The sequence below is a fragment of the Taudactylus pleione genome, unplaced genomic scaffold, assembly GCF_031769625.1.
Source record: "Taudactylus pleione unplaced genomic scaffold, aTauple2 ptg001421l, whole genome shotgun sequence".
Taxonomy (NCBI): domain Eukaryota; kingdom Metazoa; phylum Chordata; class Amphibia; order Anura; family Myobatrachidae; genus Taudactylus; species Taudactylus pleione.
Window position 1 is genome coordinate 391,930 of NW_028285820.1, and position 22,778 is coordinate 414,707.

At 44.6% G+C, this 22,778-nt stretch overlaps 1 protein-coding gene across 1 annotated transcript; it reads right to left on the reverse strand.

Moving 5' to 3' along the window:
* Positions 1–900: 900 nt before the first annotated feature.
* LOC148442671 (uncharacterized) lies at positions 901–22,748 on the reverse strand. Its single transcript, XM_088463626.1, has 7 exons — positions 22,609–22,748; positions 11,133–11,297; positions 10,224–10,415; positions 9,895–9,973; positions 9,720–9,775; positions 8,320–9,424; positions 901–2,230 (listed from the first exon to the last, which is right to left on the reverse strand). The coding sequence occupies exons 2-7, from the start codon at positions 11,208–11,210 to the stop codon at positions 996–998; spliced, it is 2,745 nt and encodes a 914-aa protein (XP_088319752.1). The 5' UTR covers positions 11,211–11,297; positions 22,609–22,748; the 3' UTR covers positions 901–995.
* Positions 22,749–22,778: the final 30 nt, after the last annotated feature.

Genomic DNA, 22,778 nt, shown 5'->3' on the forward strand with positions numbered 1-22,778 from the left:
TATATAAAACAATATCAACAGTAAATAAAAAATAATTGGTTGTGTAACACCGGTTGGGTACACAATGTGTGTGTTACATATATCTGTCTATAGATTAAACATCAAACAGACATAGTAAATAAAAAATAGCATTTATTAGTGATACTTGGCTTAGTTAATTAGTACATGACATTAGGATACAAATACTGGAGGTAGATGATTGGCTGAATTTCTCACGTGGAAACCCAGAGAAATAAAACTACAGATTACAATGTAGCAAGTATAAATATATTAGTACATACTGCACAATATTAAGTTTGAAAAAGATCTTTATAGCCTCATCCTCTAAGCTCAGAAAAGAGAAGAAATGAGAGAGAATAATTATTTACATACATAGAAATATACACAAATTTGGGACACCACCAGCAGCACCAGGGACACCCACACATAGGACAGTCCTCACAGTTGTTGTGTCCTGATGTTATTTCTTTTTCTAACAAATACTTCCCTGATATACTGTAACTGTTTCTATCCTCCCATTGCTGTGGGCACCTGGCCCCCCTGCAGCATATAATAGTTATTACATAGAGGGAAGGAGGTGGGCGGCAGGAACTTGTCGGTCAGGTTTCAGACCTTATGGTCTCTTATTAGATGACAGGACTGTTATCACTTTGGCTACTGTTCTTTGTGTCTTCCTACAAACTTTTATACCATTCAGGTGATCAGATTCCAAAAACTGCTATACACACTGCAGGGTAACTCTCCTTATTATCTTACAAAATAGATAAAAGCAAAAAAAGCACTATGAGGACAGTAATACAAGCTATGAACTTTCTGGATCATGAAACAGAAATGTCAAAGGCCATTGAAGTACCCAGGTCAGAAGATATACTAAATAGTTATATATTTTTTTTAAATACATTTTCACTTGTTAACACAGTTTCTTCAGTGAAAATAAGGAATGGTTTACCAAGATCTGATTTCTGTCTTTTCCAACAATCAGAACATGAGAATATCTAATCTGTGTGATGTACGTTATGTCTAACAAGATCTGATTTCCGTGTAAAACATTTCCCACACTCAGAGCATGGAAATGGCTTCTCACCTGTGTGACGTCTCTGATGTCTAACAAAATCCGATTTTTCTGTAAAACATTTCCCACACTCAGAGCATGAAAATGGTTTCTCACCTGTGTGATTTCTCTGATGTCTAACAAGATGTGATTTATAAGTAAACCATTTCCCACACTCAGAGCATGGAAATGGTTTCTCACCTGTGTGACTTCTCTGATGTCTAACAAGATCTGATTTCTCTGTAAAATATTTCCCACACTCAAAGCATGAAAATGTCCTCTCACCTGTGTGACTTCTCTGATGTCTAACAAGATGTGATTTATATGTAAAACATTTCCCACACTGAGAGCATTGAAATGGTTTCTCACCTGTGTGACTTCTCTGATGTCTAACAAAATGTGATTTATATGTAAAACATTTCCCACACTGAGAGCATTGAAATGTTTTCTCATCTGTGTGACTTCTCTGATGTGTTACAAGAAAAAACTTCCGTGTAAAACATTTACCACACTCAGAGCATGAAAACGGCTTCTCACCTGCGTGGCTTCTCTGATGTACAAGAAGATATGATTTCTGTGTAAAACATTTCCCACACTCAGAGCAAGGAAATGGTTTCTCACCTGTGTGACTTCTCTGATGTGTAATAACTTCTGATTTATGTGCATAATATTTCCCACAGTATGCGCAGGAAAACATATTTTTACCTGTGTGAAATCTCTGATGTCTGACAAGATCTATTTTATATTTAAAACATTTCCCACACTCAGAACATGGAAATGGTTTCTCACCTGTGTGGCTTTTCTGATGTCTAACAAGATGTGTTTTATATGTAAAAAAAATCCCACACTCAGAGCATGGAAATGGCTTCACAACGGCCTTAGCTGACTGATGGGTAACAAGCTTTGTGTCCTGTGTAAAACTTTTGCCATGTATAGAACAGGGAGAGATTGCAGCTATGCTAAAAGCTGTACTATGTATAACAGTATCTGAGTTATCAGGGGAACATTGCTGAAGGTCAGAGGGATCAGATGACATATCCCCACTGTGAGGTACTGGATGTATAATTGGGGTAATAGGCTTTTCTCCTGGAGAATCCTGTGTGATGTTATCTTCTATTGTATAGGCTGTTGAGAAAATGTGACATTCTTCCGAGATATTCCTGCTGTTATCTCCATCTGCTGGGAATAAAATAACAAGTTTACTTTGATCAATAAAGATTATGCTGAAAAATCTCCAAATGTACTTGACATGGGTAAATTCAAAATGTTAGAAGATATAATTCATAACTCAGTTTCTGACATTAAGGTGTGTTATACATATAGCATAACTTACATGTTGTATATTTTAATAATTTGTGATGCTTTCAATATCAAGCACGTGGGGGGTGTGCAATAAGATTGTGGATGTGCAGAGCATAGATAGACAAAATCTGACTGGTTCTGAAGTGTAATCTCTGGTTAAAGCACAGAACTGTATATAAGCAGCACTGCACACCAAAGTAGTCAGCTTGTTCACTTCCATTACAAATTCCTTATGGAGATCAGCAGAGGCCACTGGAGAGCCATGATCTTCTACAACTACAAGAGTAGTCTGCAACAGCAGGAGAATTGTGACCGGTTACAAGTTGCTTTTGGGGAGAAAGCACCATCCTGGATCACTGTTTTAGTGGTTTGCAGAATTTCGGCATGGGAGATGGTCCCGAAAGACGAGAAGCGCTGCAGCCCACCTGTGTCTGCCACCACAGACGACAACATTGTTGCCATGAAGGCCATAGTTAAGGTGGATGCCAGGGTGACCATGGCCTAGTTAGAGAAGGAGATAGAGTATTGAGCAGATGGATCCTAATGAGATGCCTATGAAAAGCTTGGGGAAACAGAGTTCTAAGGCTGGGTACACACCTGCACAATATTGTCCCATTTTGGGCAGATTGGGATGACAAATCACGCATATCGTGCAGTGTGTATGCCTGATTTCCCATGGTTGCATGCGATATCGTGTGATTGGCTATGCTGCACGTCATTCATTAAATCTTTTAAGTGTGTGTCGGTCATTTAGGTGTGTACCCACCCTAACAGAGGCAGCTGGGACATTTTGAGGCAGTACTTCCAAGGAATCTCTGCACAGCAGGCATATCACAGTAAGAGACCAGCACTGGAGATACTGGCACGCTCTACATGGTAAAGTCAGCTGTTGACCAATACAAATTGTCAGCCGGCAGCCAGAAGTATGTGGAAAGGCCACCCTGCCTAATGAAAGAGGGGTGGCTGGATACACGGCAACAGCCTTCTCTCTAAAAGGGTTAGATTAGCCAGCAGATGTACCCAGGGTCTACCCTTGACCAAATGGGTAACACATTGAGGTCAGGCTTACCATCAGGCAGCCCAGAAGAGATGCAGCACATGGCACAGTCGTAATTATAAAATTTGCTGAAGACACCACGATAGTGGGTTTAATCAGTGATGGGGATGAGGAGAGCTACAGGACAGAAGTGGATCAACTCATTAAGGGTAATAATTTGCTGCTGAATAATAAAAGAAACCAAAGAGGTAGTGATAGATTTTAGAATAAGTAGGAAAAGTGCCCCCCGAGCCTTATTTTTAAATGGCTCAGAGGGTTAGTGGGATTACGTTTTTAGGAATCAACTTTTCTGATGACCTATTGTGGTCGTCACATATTTCATCAGTAGTTGGGAATGCTCTGCAACGCCTTTTCTTCCTAAGGAAATTTAGAGCAAGTGGTTTATCAAGCCCATTACTTGTACATTTTGATCGCTGTATAATTGAGTCTTCTAACGTACTCCATTACTATTGGTATGGCAACTCCAAATGTACGGACCGTGGTTCTTTAGCTAGGGTGGTCAAAGCAGCTGAAAGAACCATTAGCCAATCCCTGCCTAGATTAGAAGAAATTTATGCTAAAATGTGTGTTCCAAAAGCGATTGTTGCCGATTTTAGCCACCCATGTCATACTCTGTTCTCTTTATTGCCCTCTGGTAAGCAATTTAGGTGTATTGGGTGTCGAACTAGCAGACTCTGGAACAGTTTTTTTCCTTCTGCGATTCTTATCTTAAATTCTTAACTTTTATTGTATTTTAGGTATTTTTATCTGTGAGTTTCTTGCTTCACAATTTCGTGGATACATTTGTAATGTGGATGTGACAATAAATTATTGATACCTGGAAAGAAGGTCAAGTGATGATTGCTGGGAAAGCTCCTCTCAGGGACTGCGCACATGGACGGAAGTCTGAGATAAGTATCTGACAAGTCTCATCATTTCTATCCAGATATTTATTGTGTTCCCTCTGTATGTAGTCTGTGTAATTACTCAGTATAATATTCTGTTTTCTCTGTATGTACGATGTGTAATTACTTCGTATAATATTGTCTGCGTTTTCTGAGTCTGATGATTCTTCGGAAGAATCCTTAACAGAAAAAGGAAGGTGTTCAGGGTGTGGATGACTTGGTTAAAGCAGTGTGTCAGGTCTTTGACTTTTTGGATCTTGAAAATCAGGAGACACCATCTGATGATTTATTTAGAACCAAGATATTAAAGGAAAGATCAGTGTTGTTTCCTTCATCTTCACAATTGTCAGGACGAGCAGGTAGGAAAACTAGTGCCTAGGCTCCAGGATAGGTCAGCATGACAGGAAGGGCATACACCGTGAAGTGTCTGTTTTGAGTGCCAGTCTTCTATCATTCAGGAACTAGAAGATTCTCTTCAGACAGGAGACAGGTATAATAAAAAGCGGTTACATCCTCAGCCTTTCAGTTTCTCCACCAAAAAGGTACTTTTCAACAAGGATACTAAACGACAAACAGAAGTGTCTGGCCTTAGATCAATCAATAACGGTTCTTTTAGATTCAGGAGTGGTTGTCTCAGTACCAAAAAGTCAAAGAGAAATTAGATTTTATTCCAATCTGTTTTTAGTTCAAAAACCAGATATGAGTTTACAAACTAATTTTAAATTAAAAGGACTTAAACTACAGCAAGACAGATTCTGGATGGAATATGTTAGAACAGTCAAACAGAATCGACAGACTACTTTTTGCCATGTATAGACTTCAAGGATGCCTACTTCCTCATACCTATTTGGGAAAGCCATCAATGTATTTTTACGATTTTTGCTTGAGGGATTACATTTCCAATTCAGGGCTCTTCCTTTTGGATTAGCCACAGCCCCTCACATTTTTACAAAAGGCATGGTAAGCCTAGGTAACATCTGTTGGATTAACCATTGTTTTCAGTGATCGCGGTGAGTGGAAAAAATTGTGGGTCCCAGGGACCCCTCACTTTAAAAAATTGGGGTCCTACACCACTTTTTCAGGGTCCCGTTACATATTATGGGAGTTGAGGGCAGGCACCAGTTGGGACTGTGCTGGGGGGTATAAAGCAGTTGGGGTAGAGCTGAGGGTAAAGGTAGGGAGAAGTTGGGGTAGAGCTGCAGCTATAGGGGAGTAAGGGCAGGCAGGGCTGGGGGTAGGGAGGGGTAAGTGCAGACAGTTGATGCGACAGTGCTGGGGGGCATGGAGGGTACTAGGGGCAGGTTGTGTGAGGGGCAATGGTAGATAGCAGCTGACGCAGTACTTGGGGAGTACGGTGGGGGTTAGTGGCAAGCAGTACTTGGAGTAAGGAGGGGGTGAGTGTAGATAGCAGCTGGGGCAGTACTGCAGGCAAGGAGGTTAGGGACAGGCAGTGTTGGGTGTAGAGAGTGGCCAGGGTAAATAGCAACTAGGGCAGTACTGGGGGGGGCAAGGAGGGGGTTAGGGGCAGAGCTGGGTCAGGATAGCAGCTGGGGCAGCACTGGGGGTAGAGAGGGGGCAAGTGTAGATAGTAGCAGGGGCAGTATGGGAGGCATATAGGGGAAAAGAGTTGTTAGCAGCTAGGGCAGTACTGGGGCAAGGAAGAGGTTAGGGGCAAGCAATACTGGGTGTAGGGAGTGGTAAGGGTAGATAACTAGGGCAGTACTGGGGGGCAAGGAGGGTGTTAAGGGCAGGCAATAGTTAGAATAGCAGCTGGGGCAGAACTGAGGGTATGGAGGGGGTAAAGATAGACTGCACATGGGGTAGTGTTTACCTCATTGCTTTTGCTGGGAGCCCCCAGCCGGGTCACTGTTACAGCTTCCTCCTGTCCCATGCAGTGTACACCTTCCCTGCCTCCTGTGTGCAGCGCGCTCAGCTTGCTGAAGGAGAGCAGGCTGCCGGAGGGTCCCGGTACCACTGACATTCTGCTGCCCGATGGACGCTGCGCATGCAAGCTGGTGGGAGACGCCGCGGGGGGAGATGCCGCGCATACAAGCTGGTGGGAGACGCCGCAGGGGGAGATGCCGCGCATACAAGCTGGTGGGATACACCGCACATACAGGCTGGGGGGAGACGCCGCGGAAGGAGATGCCGCGCATACAAGCTGGTGGGAGATGCCGCACATACAGGCTGGGGGGAGACGCCGCGGGGGGAGATGCCGCGCATATAGGCTGGGGGGAGACACCGCGCGCCCATTGGCTGGGGGAGATGCCGCGCGCCCATTGGCTGTGGGAAACGCCGCGCGCCCATTGGCTGGGGGAGACGCCATGCATCCATTGGCTGGGGGAGACGCTGCAGCGCAGCCATTGACTGGGGGAGACGTCGCAGCGCAGCCATTGGCTACAACAGCACAAACAGAGCCAGCGGGTCCTACAGGACCTGATCAGTTTTTAAATCTGGGTCCCCAGTTTGCTGTAGTGCGTAAAAACGCGCTATATCGCGTATTTTGCGAACCCTGGTTTTCTATTTAGATGATTTGCTTTTCAAAGCAAAGTCAATAGAGGCTCTTCAAGTAGATCTGATAAGGACAGTAAACGTCCTAGAGTTCCATGTCTGGGTTACCAACTACCAAAATTCCAAGATGCTTCCCAGTCAACGCAGGAAAGTTTTGAAGTGTTCAATACCCAACTAGCCAGGGTCTTTTTGCCAACAGAAAACCTATAATAACCAAGTCGTACAACATTACAGCAGTAGCATACATAAATCATCAGGGGAGCTGTAAAAAGGTCCCTGGCAATGAGAGAATCCTTTCAGATCCTATCTTCAGCGGAGATTCATGTTCCAGCGATATGTGCAGTATTATTTCAGGAATAGAGAGTTGGAAGATGGACTTTCAGAGTGGCCAGTTTATACTTCCAGGGGAATGGTCTCAGCATCCAGAAGCCTTTAACAGTCTGATAACTATATGGGGGTCAGCAAGAGATAGATCTAATGGTTTCTCAATTCAACAATAAAATGGCCAGGTGTTGTTGCAAGGTCAAGGATCAATCAGCCTTCCTAATAGATGCCATGGTGGTCCCTTGGAGTTTTCATCTAACGTACATTTTCCCACAAATAAATTTGAGAAAGTTGGCTCTGATTCCAAAAGTAAAGACTTTCTAGCAGGGTGTATAACATATACAGCCGCCATATATGCATCCAGAGCCTTGGAATATAAAGCTGGCGCTGTCAGCGCTTCAGTTACCACCCTTGGCAGTAGGTGGACATGAAGTGGGTAACTTTTAGTTATATAATCATCTAGAAGAGTTTCTCCTGATGATAGAACTAAAAGAAAACATAACTTCCAAGATACTCACTTCAGGGTTAGGGAAGAATACCTCCCGGAACAGCCACTCCATCAGATGTCTGCACTGAAACTACTCGTCACATGACTGCCCGGACCCGGAAGACTTCTCTGGATACGCCGCTGCTGCCGGGAGCCGGTAAGTCACAACCAGGGACATTTCACATTCTATCACGTCAACATTTCTCAGTTTCCACATAATGAATATCAACCTTATATACCACACCGGTCTCCAATCATGTTACCAGCTCTCTTCACGTGTAAACTAAACCCGGCTCCACTAGTACAATATTATGCATGTCCAGCCTCAGTGTAAAATCCAATTATTTTACAAGGGCAAAACAGAAAAATGCCATATAATAAAAACAGTGCTCTATAGAAGCGCTAGGCAGCCAGCGTAAGTCAGGGGGATTACTGTACAAACATCCCGACTGATTCACAAGTAAAATTTGAGTAGTAGCCTGGATTAGTTACAGCTAAAACTATGAAAGCATCTGTATGCTCTGTGTATTCTATTACCTTCACCTGGTAGTACTGTCATTTTAAGGACATTTGATTTGATTCAATAAACATCTGTTTTCATCCAAGATGCCGGCATCTGCTCTATATCCTGTGACCACCCCATAAAGTGCCTGAGCAAAGAGAATGTCTGGCTTTTTTCCTGTAATAAGTGTTTATTACTCACCTGTGCTGATATCTGTACGGATTTCCTCCTCTCTACACTGCTCATCACCCCTCACATATGTATCTTCTTCTGCCTCTATATCGTCTGCCTTCATATCAGTCACATACGTTTCTTCTTCTCCGTCTTTCTCTTCTGTCTTATTATCAGTCACATACGTCTCTTCTTCTCCCTCTGTATCTTCTGTCTTATTATCAGTCACACAAGTCTCTTCTACTGCCTCCATATCTTCTGTGCTATTCTCAGTCACATATGTATCTTCTTCTGCCTCTATATCTTCTGCCTTCATATCAGTCAGATATGTCACTTCTTCTCCCTCTGAATCTTCTGCCTTATCATTAGTCACATACGTCTCTTCTTCTCCCTCTAGATCTTCTGTGCTATTTTCAGTCACATATGTCTCTTCTTCTCCCTGTATGTCTTCTGTGCTATTATCAGTCACATACATCTCTTCTTCTCCCACTATATCTTCTGCCTTCATATCAGTCACATATGTCTCTTCTTCTCCCTCTATACCTTTTGCCTTATCAGTCACATATGTCTCTTCTTCTCCCTCTATATCTTCTGTGCTATTATCAGTCACATATGTCTCTTCTTCTCCCTCTATATCTTCTGCCTTCATATCAGTCACATATGTCACTTCTTCTCCCTCTATATCTTCTGCCTTATTATCAGTCACATACATCTCTTCTTCTCCCACTATATCTTCTGCCTTCATATCAGTGACATATGTCACTTCTTCTCCCTCTGTATCTTTTGCCTTCATATCAGTCACATACGTCTCTTCTTCTCCCTCTATATCTTCTGTGCTATTATCAGTCACATATGTATCTTCTTCTGCCTCTATATCTTCTGCCTTCATATCAGTAACATACGTCTCTTCTCCCGCTTTATCTTCTGCCATAATATCAGTCACATACGTCTGTTCTTCTACCTCTGTATCTTCTGCCTTCATATCAGTCACATACATCTCATCTTGTCCCTCTATATCTTCTGCCTTCATATCAGTCACATACGTCTCTCCTCCCTCTATATCTTCTGCCTTGCCAGTCACATATGTCTCTTCTTCCTCTGTCTCTTCTATTTTAATATTAGCCAAATCGTCAACCTAACAAAACAATAAAATAACACTTTAATATTGTCTGATGTCATTACTCGAGACTAAACTCCAGTGCATTAGACTTATAAAGGTTTATTTATGAAGTGATAGGTTGCAAAACCCAGAGCTTCTGATCCTGTTTATGCCCAATATTTAAAAAAGCTAATAAAAGCATTGTCTTATTACATATCGGGCATAAATACATCCACTTTACATATCATACAATGAACAGTCACTTTGGTATATTATTGAGACCATAAATCACATCTAACTGTGGGAATCTGTGAACCTCCTCTGTACAAACCTGGGAATAAAGAGGACGGGGACATCTCTCTGGGGCATTTTTGTTACTGGGTCCATCTGTAGGAGACACAAAATTACTGAGTTCATTATATATATGTGTTTATCAGATGATGTGTGTATTTAGGGGGCCCCTATACCTGCTCTCCCCTGTACAATAAATGACAGTCTCGTCTTACCCAGTGATGTGAAAGGCCGGCGATTCTCCATCATCACGTCCTTGTACAGACCCTTGTGTCCCTCTATATACTCCCCCTCCTGCATTAAGACATAGACAATGACATTCTGACACCTTATGGGAACCTGACACACACAATGATACAGTCATCACCCAGACACATCCCCTGGTGTTACTGTATAATGTCCCATTCCCAGCAGTCACCTCTCCAGTCATCACCCAGACACATCCCCTGGTGTTACTGTATAATGTCCCATTCCCAGCAGTCACCTCTCCAGTCATCACCCAGACACATCCCCTGGTGTTACTATATAATGTCCCAGAAGTCACCTCTCTAGTCAGCAGCTGAATGATCTTGTTGGTGAGTTCGATGATCTTCTTGTCATTGTCTATCTTGTGTATCAGTGAGAGAGGTGGAGGCACCGTGATGGGGCTCTGGGCCCTGCTCTGTTCTCCTGACACACGGGGATGACTGCCAGACGTCTCACAGTCATCAGATGTCTTCTTCATTACTATGTAATCCTGTGTATTCAAAAAGATACTTTGAGTGCAGATCCTCTTCACCACCCCAGTCATGTCCATGTATTATTACTATAGATAAGTGATGTCACTGTGACAACCCCTGTCAGTTGTGGTAACCCTTAAATGTCATAATTTTAATTGAATATAAATAAAGATTAATATGTTTTAACTAAGGAATGATTAATGTGGACTGACATAATGGTGCACCGTAGTAAAAGACTCTACTTTTCTCTTTGTTTTTTAAAAAAAGTCACTGTGACACTCCCAGATAATCCTCACCTTCCAATTCATGTCCCTGTATTATTACTGTAGCTATAAGTGATGTCACTGTGACACTCCCTGACCCTCTCACCTCCCCAGTCATGTCCCTGTATTATTACTATAGATATAAGTGATGTCACTGTGACACTCCCAGATCCCCTCACCTCCCCAGTCATGTCCCTGTATTATTACTATAGATATAAGTGATGTCACTGTGACACTCCCAGATCCCCTCACCTCCCCAGTCATGTCCCTGTATTATTACTATAGATATAAGTGATGTCACTGTGACACTCCCAGATCCCCTCACCTCCCCAGTCATGTCCCTGTATTATTACTATAGATATAAGTGATGTCACTGTGACACTCCCAGATCCCCTCACCTCCCCAGTCATGTCCCTGTATTATTACTATAGATATAAGTGATGTCACTGTGACACTCCCAGATCCCCTCACCTCCCCAATCAGCAGGTAGATGATCTCCAGGGTGAGATTTAGTATCCTCTCAGTCATGTGATTCCTGTTCATGTCCATCCTCAGTGATCAGTGATTTATAGAGGACACGTCTCACACTCACGTGACGTCTAGTAACAAGGATCTGACTCCTCACTGTACAGAAATCTAGAAATAAATATAATTATTAGAAGCTATTTCTTACCAGTTATTTATATAGTGCGCACATATTACTCAGCGCTTTACAGGGAATATTTAGTCACTGACATCTCTCTCTGCCCCAGTGGAGCTTACAATCGACATTTCCTACCACATGGACAGCCCACACACATACACACTAGGGGTATTTATGAAAGAACAATGTAAAAAAAAAGGTGTGAGGTCTAGGCCAACCACAAGAGACTCTATAAAGAGAGCACTCAAAATAGCAAGTTATCACCCATTATTATCTGACTAAAATTTAACCTTTAATTGGATTGTTAGAAACAAAGTAAAATTGAACTCACACTTACATATAACAGATATAGACAAGTTGACAAAACTACAGTATATTGTAATCACTGTAGTTATTGGTCATTTAAAGGTGAAGTATTACAAAAATTAAATAGATACATCACTAACATAAATGTTAAAAGGTCTTAATGTAAAAAACACCAGGTACAGAATAATAAATAAAAAGTTGCTCCCTATGTAGGACATGAGATGATCACCATCAATGATAGATCTACAACAAAAACCCCTAAAGTAAAGAAATAAAAGTTGGGTGTATCCAGTTATGCAGCTGGGCTCTGCTGTTCCCCCTCATACAATGTAGAGGAGAGGGAATGAGAGATCTGCTAGCGCAATCACCCCTTGAAAAGAAGTCAACAGTGATCCACTTCATCAACCCCAATCTCTGCTGTTGGTTGTCTTGCCACAAGTATTGGACAATCAATGAGAGGATTCTTAGGTTGGTATGAGAATCACTGGGAAATACAAGTATTGAAACAATCAAATCTCAAAGGTGTATAGAGAAGTCTGGGATAAAGATTCTGATCTCATTCCCTCTCCTCTACATTGTATGAGGGGGAACAGCAGAGCCTAGCTGCATAACTAGATACACCCAACTTTTATTTCTTTACTTTAGGGGTTTTTGTTGTAGATCTATCATTGACGGTGATCACCTCATGTCCTACATAGGGAACAAATTTTGTTTTATTATTCTGTACCTGGTGTTTTTTACATTAAGACCTTTTAACATTTATGTTAGTGATGTATCTATGTAATTTTTGTAATACTTCACCTTTAAATGACCAATAACTACAGTGATTACAATATACTGTAGTTTTGTCAACTTGTCTATATCTGTTATATGCAAGTGTGAGTTCAATTCTACTTTGTTTCTAACAATCCAATTAAAGGTTAAACTTTAGTCAGATAATAATGGGTGATAACTTGCTATTTTGCGTGCTCTCTCTATAGAGTCTTTTGTGGCTGGCCCAGACCTCCCACATTTTATTTTACATTGTTCTAATTACTCTGAGAAGCACCTCCACAATTCTACACATACCCTGAGGGGAATAATTGATTATAGAGTGGATACAATAGCAATTATTTTTATCCCATATAATTAATTACTTTATTATACGGTGAATTGAAACCTGTGCGGTGACATTTCCCATTTCCCTTCCCTTTAATATGTATTTATGACAGAAGCCAACTAACCTACCAGTGTAAGAAACCAATGTAAACACGGGTAGAACATACAAAATCCAGACAGACAGGACCTTGGGCAGGAATTAAATCCATGACCCCAGTGCGGAGTAGAAATGCTGTCCACTATGCTATCATGTTGTCCATAAAAACATAAGATTACACTGAGTGACCACTAAATCCCCTCAATCCCAGAGCCATAGAGTCTTGGTCATTGTTTCTCAGAAGTTCACTGACCCAGCTTCTCAGGTGCCCTCCCTCTATTAGTGACTTGGTAACCATGGTTGGCTTGAGCCTTCCTAGGTGAGAGGGTTAATAGCTCCCTCCCTAGTTATGATGATGTTATCAACAGTGTTCCAGTATTGGGGGCAGACTAATGGGTGACTTGTTATTGTGGACCCCTCGTATGCAGATTCCCTCCCTCAGAGTGGGTTTGTTCTGCAGGGGTCCCTTCAAAATGTTGCTGTGGGGACAAAGTTCTAGGTCCACCTATGGTACTGAGACATCTATTCCAGGAGCTGGAAGAGATGGAATTAGTAACCTAACACCTGTTCTGGCAAATAGATATAGCTACTACTCCAACACCTATTCCAGCAGCTGCAATAAAGGGCGTGAGTATTTAGATCCCTATTTTGACACCCAGAATGGATGGCTAAGGTACTGGGAGACCCAATGGGACAGCTGGAAGAGATGGTTCTCATAGCCCTATTCTGGCACTTGAAACAGCTGGCTAACGTACGCACAGCTCCATCTACCACCTGACACAGTTGGTTAAGGTTATCAGAGCTCTATTCCGGCACAAAGAACAGCAGAAGTACTCACTGCTCCATCTAGGCTCCCGAACAGGTAGCTTACACACTCAGAGCTCTTTACCGGCACCAGGAATGGCTGGCTAACATACTAAAGTGAAACCTGAAACAGATGGCTAACGTACACAGAGCTGCATTCTGGAACTCAGCTAAGCTGGCTAACGTACTCCGAGCTCCATCCGCCATCTGTAACATTTGGTAAAGATGGTCAGAGGTCTATTCCGGCACTTAGGACGGATGCTAATGCACTCAAAACTGTATTTTGGCACCAAGTCCCAAACGTACTTTATCTCCATACCAGCACCCAGAACAGATGGCTAATATACTCAGAGCTCCATCCCAGCACCCGGAAAAGCAGGTAAAAGTACTGTAGCTCCATACCGTCACCTGGAATAGCAGGCTAGTGTACTCAGAAACAGATGACTCGTGTACTATACCGTCACTTAGTCACCCTGGCGGGACACCGTTATACATTACACTCCTGCACATGACACAGATGTACTAGTGTACTATACCGTCACTTAGTCACACTGGCAGGACACCGTTATACATTACATTCCTGCACATGACACAGATGACTAGTGTACTATACCGTCACTTAGTCACACTGGCAGGACACCGTTATACATTACATTCCTGCACATCACACAGATGACTAGTGTACTATACCGTCACTTAGTCACACTGGCAGGACACCGTTATATATTACATTCCTGCACATGATACAGATGACTAGTGTACTATACCGTCACTTAGTCACACTGGCAGGACACCGTTATACATTACATTCCTGCACATGACACAGATGTACTAGTGTACTATACCGTCACTTAGTCACACTGGCAGGATACCGTATACATTACATTCCTGCACATCGCACAGATGACTAGTGTACTATACCGTCACTTAGTCACACTGGCAGGACACCGTTATACATTACATTCCTGCACATCACACAGATGACTAGTGTACTATACCGTCACTTAGTCACACTGGCAGGATACCGTATACATTACATTCCTGCACATCGCACAGATGACTAGTGTACTATACCGTCACGTAGTCACACCGGCAGGACACCGTTATATATTACATTCCTGCACATGACACAGATGACTAGTGTACTATACCGTCACTTAGTCACACTGGCAGGACACCGTTATACATTACATTCCTGCACATCACACAGATGACTAGTGTACTATACCGTCACTTAGTCATACTGGCAGGACACCGTTGTACATTACATTCCTGCACATCACACAGATGACTAGTGTACTATACCGTCACTTAGTCACACTGGCAGGACACCGTTATACATTACATTCCTGCACATCACACAGATATACTAGTGTACTATACCGTCACTTAGTCACACTGGCAGGACACCGTTATACATTACATTCCTGCACATGGCACAGATGACTAGTGTACTATACCGTCACTTAGTCACACTGGCAGGACACCGTTATACATTACATTCCTGCACATCACACAGATGACTAGTGTACTATACCGTCACTTAGTCACACTGGCAGGACACCGTTATACATTACATTCCTGCACATCACACAGATGACTAGTGTACTATACCGTCATTTAGTCACACTGGCAGGACACCGTTATATATTACATTCCTGCACATGACACAGATGACTAGTGTACTATACCGTCACTTAGTCACACTGGCAGGACAACGTTATACATTACATTCCTGCACATGACACAGATGACTAGTGTACTATACCGTCACTTAGTCACACTGGCAGGACAACGTTATACATTACATTCCTGCACATGACACAGATGTACTAGTGTACTATACCGTCACTTAGTCACACTGGCAGGACACAATTATACATTACATTCCTGCACATGACACAGATGACTAGTGTACTATACCGTCACTTAGTCACACTGGCAGGACACCGTTATACATTACATTCCTGCACATCACACAGATGACTAGTGTACTATACCGTCACTTAGTCACACTGGCAGGATACCGTATACATTACATTCCTGCACATCGCACAGATGACTAGTGTACTATACCGTCACGTAGTCACACCGGCAGGACACCGTTATATATTACATTCCTGCACATGACACAGATGACTAGTGTACTATACCGTCACTTAGTCACACTGGCAGGACACCGTTATACATTACATTCCTGCACATCACACAGATGACTAGTGTACTATACCGTCACTTAGTCATACTGGCAGGACACCGTTGTACATTACATTCCTGCACATCACACAGATGACTAGTGTACTATACCGTCACTTAGTCACACTGGCAGGACACCGTTATACATTACATTCCTGCACATCACACAGATATACTAGTGTACTATACCGTCACTTAGTCACACTGGCAGGACACCGTTATATATTACATTCCTGCACATGACACAGATGACTAGTGTACTAAACCGTCACTTAGTCACACTGGCAGGACACCGTTATACATTACATTCCTGCACATCACACAGATGTACTAGTGTACTATACCGTCACTTAGTCACACTGGCGGGACACCGTTATACATTACATTCCTGCACATGACACAGAGGACTAGTGTACTATACCGTCACTTAGTCACACTGGCAGGACACCGTTATACATTACATTCCTGCACATCACACAGATATACTAGTGTACTATACCGTCACTTAGTCACACTGGCAGGACACCGTTATACATTACATTCCTGCACATGGCACAGATGACTAGTGTACTATACCGTCACTTAGTCACACTGGCAGGACACCGTTATACATTACATTCCTGCACATCACACAGATGACTAGTGTACTATACCGTCACTTAGTCACACTGGCAGGACACCGTTATACATTACATTCCTGCACATCACACAGATGACTAGTGTACTATACCGTCATTTAGTCACACTGGCAGGACACCGTTATATATTACATTCCTGCACATGACACAGATGACTAGTGTACTATACCGTCACTTAGTCACACTGGCAGGACAACGTTATACATTACATTCCTGCACATGACACAGATGACTAGTGTACTATACCGTCACTTAGTCACACTGGCAGGACAACGTTATACATTACATTCCTGCACATGACACAGATGTACTAGTGTACTATACCGTCACTTAGTCACACTGGCAGGACACAATTATACATTACATTCCTGCACATGACACAGATGTACTAGTGTACTATACCGTCACTTAGTCACACTGGCAGGACACCGTTATATATTACATTCCTGCACATCACACAGATGACTAGTGTACTATACCGTCACTTAGTCACACTGGCAGGACACCGTTATACATTACATTCCTGCACATCACACAGATGACTAGTGTACTATACCGTCACTTAGTCACACTGGCAGGACACCGTTATATATTACATTCCTGCACATGACACAGATGACTAGTGTACTATACCGTCACTTAGTCACACTGGCAGGACACCGTTATGCATTACATTCCTGCACATGACACAGATGACTAGTGTACTATACCGTCACTTAGTCACACTGGCAGGACACCGTTATACATTACATTCCTGCACATCACACAGATGACTAGTGTACTATACCGTCACTTAGTCACACTGGCAGGACACCGTTATATATTACATTCCTGCACATGACACAGATGACTAGTGTACTATACCGTCACTTAGTCACACTGGCAGGACACCGTTATATATTACATTCCTGCACATGACACAGATGACTAGTGTACTATACCGTCACTTAGTCACACTGGCAGGACACCGTTATACATTACATTCCTGCACATGACACAGATGTACTAGTGTACTATACCGTCACTTAGTCACACTGGCAGGACAACGTTATACATTACATTCCTGCACAAGACACAGATGTACTAGTGTACTATACCGTCACTTAGTCACACTGGCAGGACACCGTTATATATTACATTACTGCACATGACACAGATGACTAGTGTACTATACCGTCACTTAGTCACACTGGCTGGACGCCGTTATACATTACATTCCTGCACATCGCACAGATGTACTAGTGTACTATACCGTCACTTAGTCACACTGGCAGGACGCCGTTATACATTACATTCCTGCACATGACACAGATGTACTAGTGTACTATACCGTCACTTAGTCACACTGGCAGGACACCGTTATATATTACATTCCTGCACATGACACAGATGACTAGTGTACTATACCGTCACTTAGTCACACTGGCAGGACACCGTTATATATTACATTCCTGCACATGACACAGATGACTAGTGTACTATACCGTCACTTAGTCACACTGGCAGGACACCGTTATACATTACATTCCTGCCAGTATGTATATATTTTATGTTTATATACATTTAGCACATTGATGTAGTGATTCTATCAGGATGAACCATCCGTTTGTCATACATTGTAGGTTCACAGAATTATACAATTAATTCACAAGTCCTTGAGAGTGAGATTAATTGCTTGTGAGATAACGGTCAGTTTATACAAGGCCGAGAAACGCGTTAGATACTCTCACCACGACCTATTTCTACTTGTTGGGATACTTGTTTTTGACACCGGATTACCGTTTTTTTAACCGTGCTTTCAGCGCTACATGGCGAATCCAGCAGCTCTCTAGCATCTTCTATCACTAATATCCACTGTCACATACAGCACCGGACAGAGCGGAGTCACAGCCTGCAATACTATTCACTTTACCCGGCCGGGATCAGTTGTGGAGCAGACATCGGGTGCTCCTTCCCCTGACTATTACAGGATTGGAGTCACAGGAGGTTACCGGGCCTGGATCAGTTGTGGAGCAGACAGCGGGTGCTCCTTCCCCTGACTGTTACAGGATTGGAGTCACAGGAGGTTACCCGGCCGGGATCAGTTGTGGAGCAGACAGCGGGTGCTCCTTCCCCTGACTATTACAGGATTGGAGTCACAGGAGGTCACCCGGCCGGGATCAGTTGTGGAGCAGACAGCGGGTGCTCCTTCCCTGACTATTACAGGATTGGAGTCACAGGAGGTTACCCGGCCGGGATCAGTTATGGAGCAGACAGCGGGTGCTCCTTCCCCTGACTATTACAGAATTGGAGTCACAGGAGGTTACCCGGCCGGGATCAGTTGTGGACCAGACAGCGGGTGCTCCTTCCCCTGACTATTACAGGATTGGAGTCACAGGAGGTTACCCGGCCGGGATCAGGTGAGGAGCAGACAGCGGGTGCTCCTTCCCCTGACTGTTACAGGATTGGAGTCACAGGAGGTCACCCGGCCGGGATCAGTTGTGGAGCAGACAGCGGGTGCTCCTTCCCCTGACTATTACAGGATTGGAGTCACAGGAGGTCACCCGGCCGGGATCAGTTGTGGAGCAGACAGCGGGTGCTCCTTCCCTGACTATTACAGGATTGGAGTCACAGGAGGTTACCCGGCCGGGATCAGTTATGGAGCAGACAGCGGGTGCTCCTTCCCCTGACTATTACAGAATTGGAGTCACAGGAGGTTACCCGGCCGGGATCAGTTGTGGACCAGACAGCGGGTGCTCCTTCCCCTGACTATTACAGGATTGGAGTCACAGGAGGTTACCCGGCCGGGATCAGGTGTGGAGCAGACAGCGGGTGCTCCTTCCCCTGACTATTACAGGATTGGAGTCACAGGAGGTTACCCGGCCGGGATCAGTTGTGGAGCAGACAGCGGGTGCTCCTTCCCCTGACTATTACAGGATTGGAGTCACAGGAGGTCACCCGGCCGGGATCAGTTGTGGAGCAGACAGGGGGTGCTCCTTCCCCTATTACAGGATTGGAGTCACAGGAGGTTACCCGGCGGGATCAGTTGTGGAGCAGACAGCGGGTGCTCCTTCCCCTGACTATTACAGGATTGGAGTCACAGGAGGTTACCCGGCCGGGATCAGTTGTGGAGCAGACAGCGGGTGCTCCTTCCCCTGACTATTACAGGATTGGAGTCACAGGAGGTTACCCTGCCGGGATCAGGTGTGGAGCAGACAGCGGGTGCTCCTTCCCCTGACTATTACAGGATTGGAGTCACAGGAGGTTACCCGGCCGGGATCAGTTGTGGAGCAGACAGCGGGTGCTCCTTCCCCTGACTATTACAGGATTGGAGTCACAGGAGGTCACCCGGCCGGGATCAGTTGTGGAGCAGACAGCGGGTGCTCCTTCCCCTGACTATTACAGGATTGGAGTCACAGGAGGTCACCCGGCCGGGATCAGTTGTGGAGCAGACAGCGGGTGCTCCTTCCCCTGACTATTACAGGTTTGGAGTCACAGGAGGTCACCCGGCCGGGATCAGTTGTGGAGCAGACAGCGGGTGCTCCTTCCCCTGACTATTACAGGATTGGAGTCACAGGAGGTCACCCGGCCGGGATCAGTTGTGGAGCAGACAGCGGGTGCTCCTTCCCCTGACTATTACAGGATTGGAGTCACAGGAGGTCACCCAGCCGGGATCAGTTGTGGAGCAGACAGCGGGTGCTCCTTCCCCTGACTATTACAGAATTGGAGTCACAGGAGGTTACCCGGCCGGGATCAGTTGTGGAGCAGACAGCGGGTGCTCCTTCCCCTGACTATTACAGGATTGGAGTCACAGGAGGTTACCCGGCCGGGATCTGGTGTGGAGCAGACAGCGGGTGCTCCTTCCCCTGACTATTACAGGATTGGAGTCACAGGAGGTTACCCGGCCGGGATCAGTTGTGGAGCAGACAGCGGGTGCTCCTTCCCCTGACTATTACAGGATTGGAGTCACAGGAGGTTACCGGCCGGGATCAGTTGTGGAGCAGACAGCGGGTGCTCCTTCCCCTGACTATTACAGGATTGGAGTCACAGGAGGTTACCCGGCCGGGATCAGTTGTGGAGCAGACAGCGGGTGCTCCTTCCCCTGACTATTACAGGATTGGAGTCACAGGAGGTTACCCTGCCGGGATCAGGTGTGGAGCAGACAGCGGGTGCTCCTTCCCCTGACTATTACAGGATTGGAGTCACAGGAGGTTACCCGGCCGGGATCAGTTGTGGAGCAGACAGCGGGTGCTCCTTCCCCTGACTATTACAGGATTGGAGTCACAGGAGGTCACCCGGCCGGGATCAGTTGTGGAGCAGACAGCGGGTGCTCCTTCCCCTGACTATTACAGGATTGGAGTCACAGGAGGTCACCCGGCCGGGATCAGTTGTGGAGCAGACAGCGGGTGCTCCTTCCCCTGACTATTACAGGTTTGGAGTCACAGGAGGTCACCCGGCCGGGATCAGTTGTGGAGCAGACAGCGGGTGCTCCTTCCCCTGACTATTACAGGATTGGAGTCACAGGAGGTCACCCGGCCGGGATCAGTTGTGGAGCAGACAGCGGGTGCTCCTTCCCCTGACTATTACAGGATTGGAGTCACAGGAGGTCACCCAGCCGGGATCAGTTGTGGAGCAGACAGCGGGTGCTCCTTCCCCTGACTATTACAGAATTGGAGTCACAGGAGGTTACCCGGCCGGGATCAGTTGTGGAGCAGACAGCGGGTGCTCCTTCCCCTGACTATTACAGGATTGGAGTCACAGGAGGTTACCCGGCCGGGATCTGGTGTGGAGCAGACAGCGGGTGCTCCTTCCCCTGACTATTACAGGATTGGAGTCACAGGAGGTTACCCGGCCGGGATCAGTTGTGGAGCAGACAGCGGGTGCTCCTTCCCCTGACTATTACAGGATTGGAGTCACAGGAGGTTACCGGCCGGGATCAGTTGTGGAGCAGACAGCGGGTGCTCCTTCCCCTGACTATTACAGGATTGGAGTCACAGGAGGTTACCGGGTAAGAACCTCTAACCACAAATAAGACTTATTACCCGCTTTATATAAAGTTTATTCAACCTTTCATCCTGCATACAAATATACGGGTCATCCATTATCCCGGGAAACATTATCCAACATACTTATTATCCGGATTTCTGTTACAATAACTGGACGTGTAACATATATATTTATCCTCCACCAGGAGTTACAGGATTTCTTCTTCCTTGATCTGCAACAATTGTTTCTTTTTTACTTTGAAATTGTTTTTATGTTTGTATTTAATATGATAAATGCTACTACTTAGTGACACAAGCAGAATTTTATTGGTCAATATTTTAGAATATTTTATTAAAGATCCAGAGTTAATAATCTCTTAGAATTTGGATTTGTGATCTTTGTTAGATGTCTTGTATGATACTAAAACAAATTATCAGCGCTCCCGATTTCCTTCTCTTTATATTAACAAGGTCTGCGCCACCTGTATTATAGTAACAATGGAGTTTGCACCACCTGTATTATAGTAACAACTGGGGCTGTTCCACCTGTATTATATTAACAACAGAGTCTGCACCACCTGTATTGTAGCAACAACCGGGTCTGCATAACCTGTTATAGTAACAGCAGGGTCTACTCCACCTGTATTATAGTAACAATGGAGTTTGCACCACCTGTATTATAGTAACAAGAGTCTGCACCACCTGTATTATAGTAACAACCGAGTCTGCTAAACCTGTATTATAGTAACAATAGAGTCTGCACCACCTGTATTATAGTAACAACAGAGTCTATAGTACCAACGGAGACCGTGCCACCTGTATTATAGTAACAACTGGGTCTGCTCCACCTGTATTATAGTAACAACTGAGTCTGCACCACCTGCATTATAGTAACATCAGGGTCTGCGCCACCTGTGTTATAGTAACAATGGAGTTTGCACCACCTGTTATAGTAACAATGGAGTCTGCACCACCTGTGCTATAGTAACAGCAGGGTCTGCGCCACCTGCATTAGAAAATTAGGACACTAGAGTGTATCCTACCTGCACAGTGACAATGCAACACCACAGTCTGCTCCAGCTGTACTACAGCAATGAAACAGTGTCTGGTCTCCCTGTAGTACAGCAAAGTGTCACCAATGTCTGCTCAGCCAACAGAAGAATAATAATAATAATAATAATAATAATAATAATATAATTACCTGCTGTCAGACACAACACTGGCTGCTCCCTGTCCCTGCTGCTTCCTGTGGGAATGATAGGAGGAGGGAGACCTCAGACCAGGAGAAAATGGCCGCCGCTCCTAATGTAACCTCAGGGCCAGGGAACATGATATTGCAGCTGGACTGTATACAGGAAAATGGCCGCCGCC

Bases quoted from the DNA above. Each gene is read 5' to 3' on its own strand.
- LOC148442671 (XM_088463626.1), bottom strand. From the start codon at position 11,210: ATGGACATGAACAGGAATCACATGACTGAGAGGATACTAAATCTCACC. The intron at 10,416-11,132 runs GTGAGGGGATCT...TTGAATACACAG, and splicing joins TCTACCTGCTGATTGGGGAG to GATTACATAGTAATGAAGAA. The intron at 9,776-9,894 runs GTAAGACGAGAC...TGTCTCCTACAG, and splicing joins CCGGCCTTTCACATCACTGG to ATGGACCCAGTAACAAAAAT.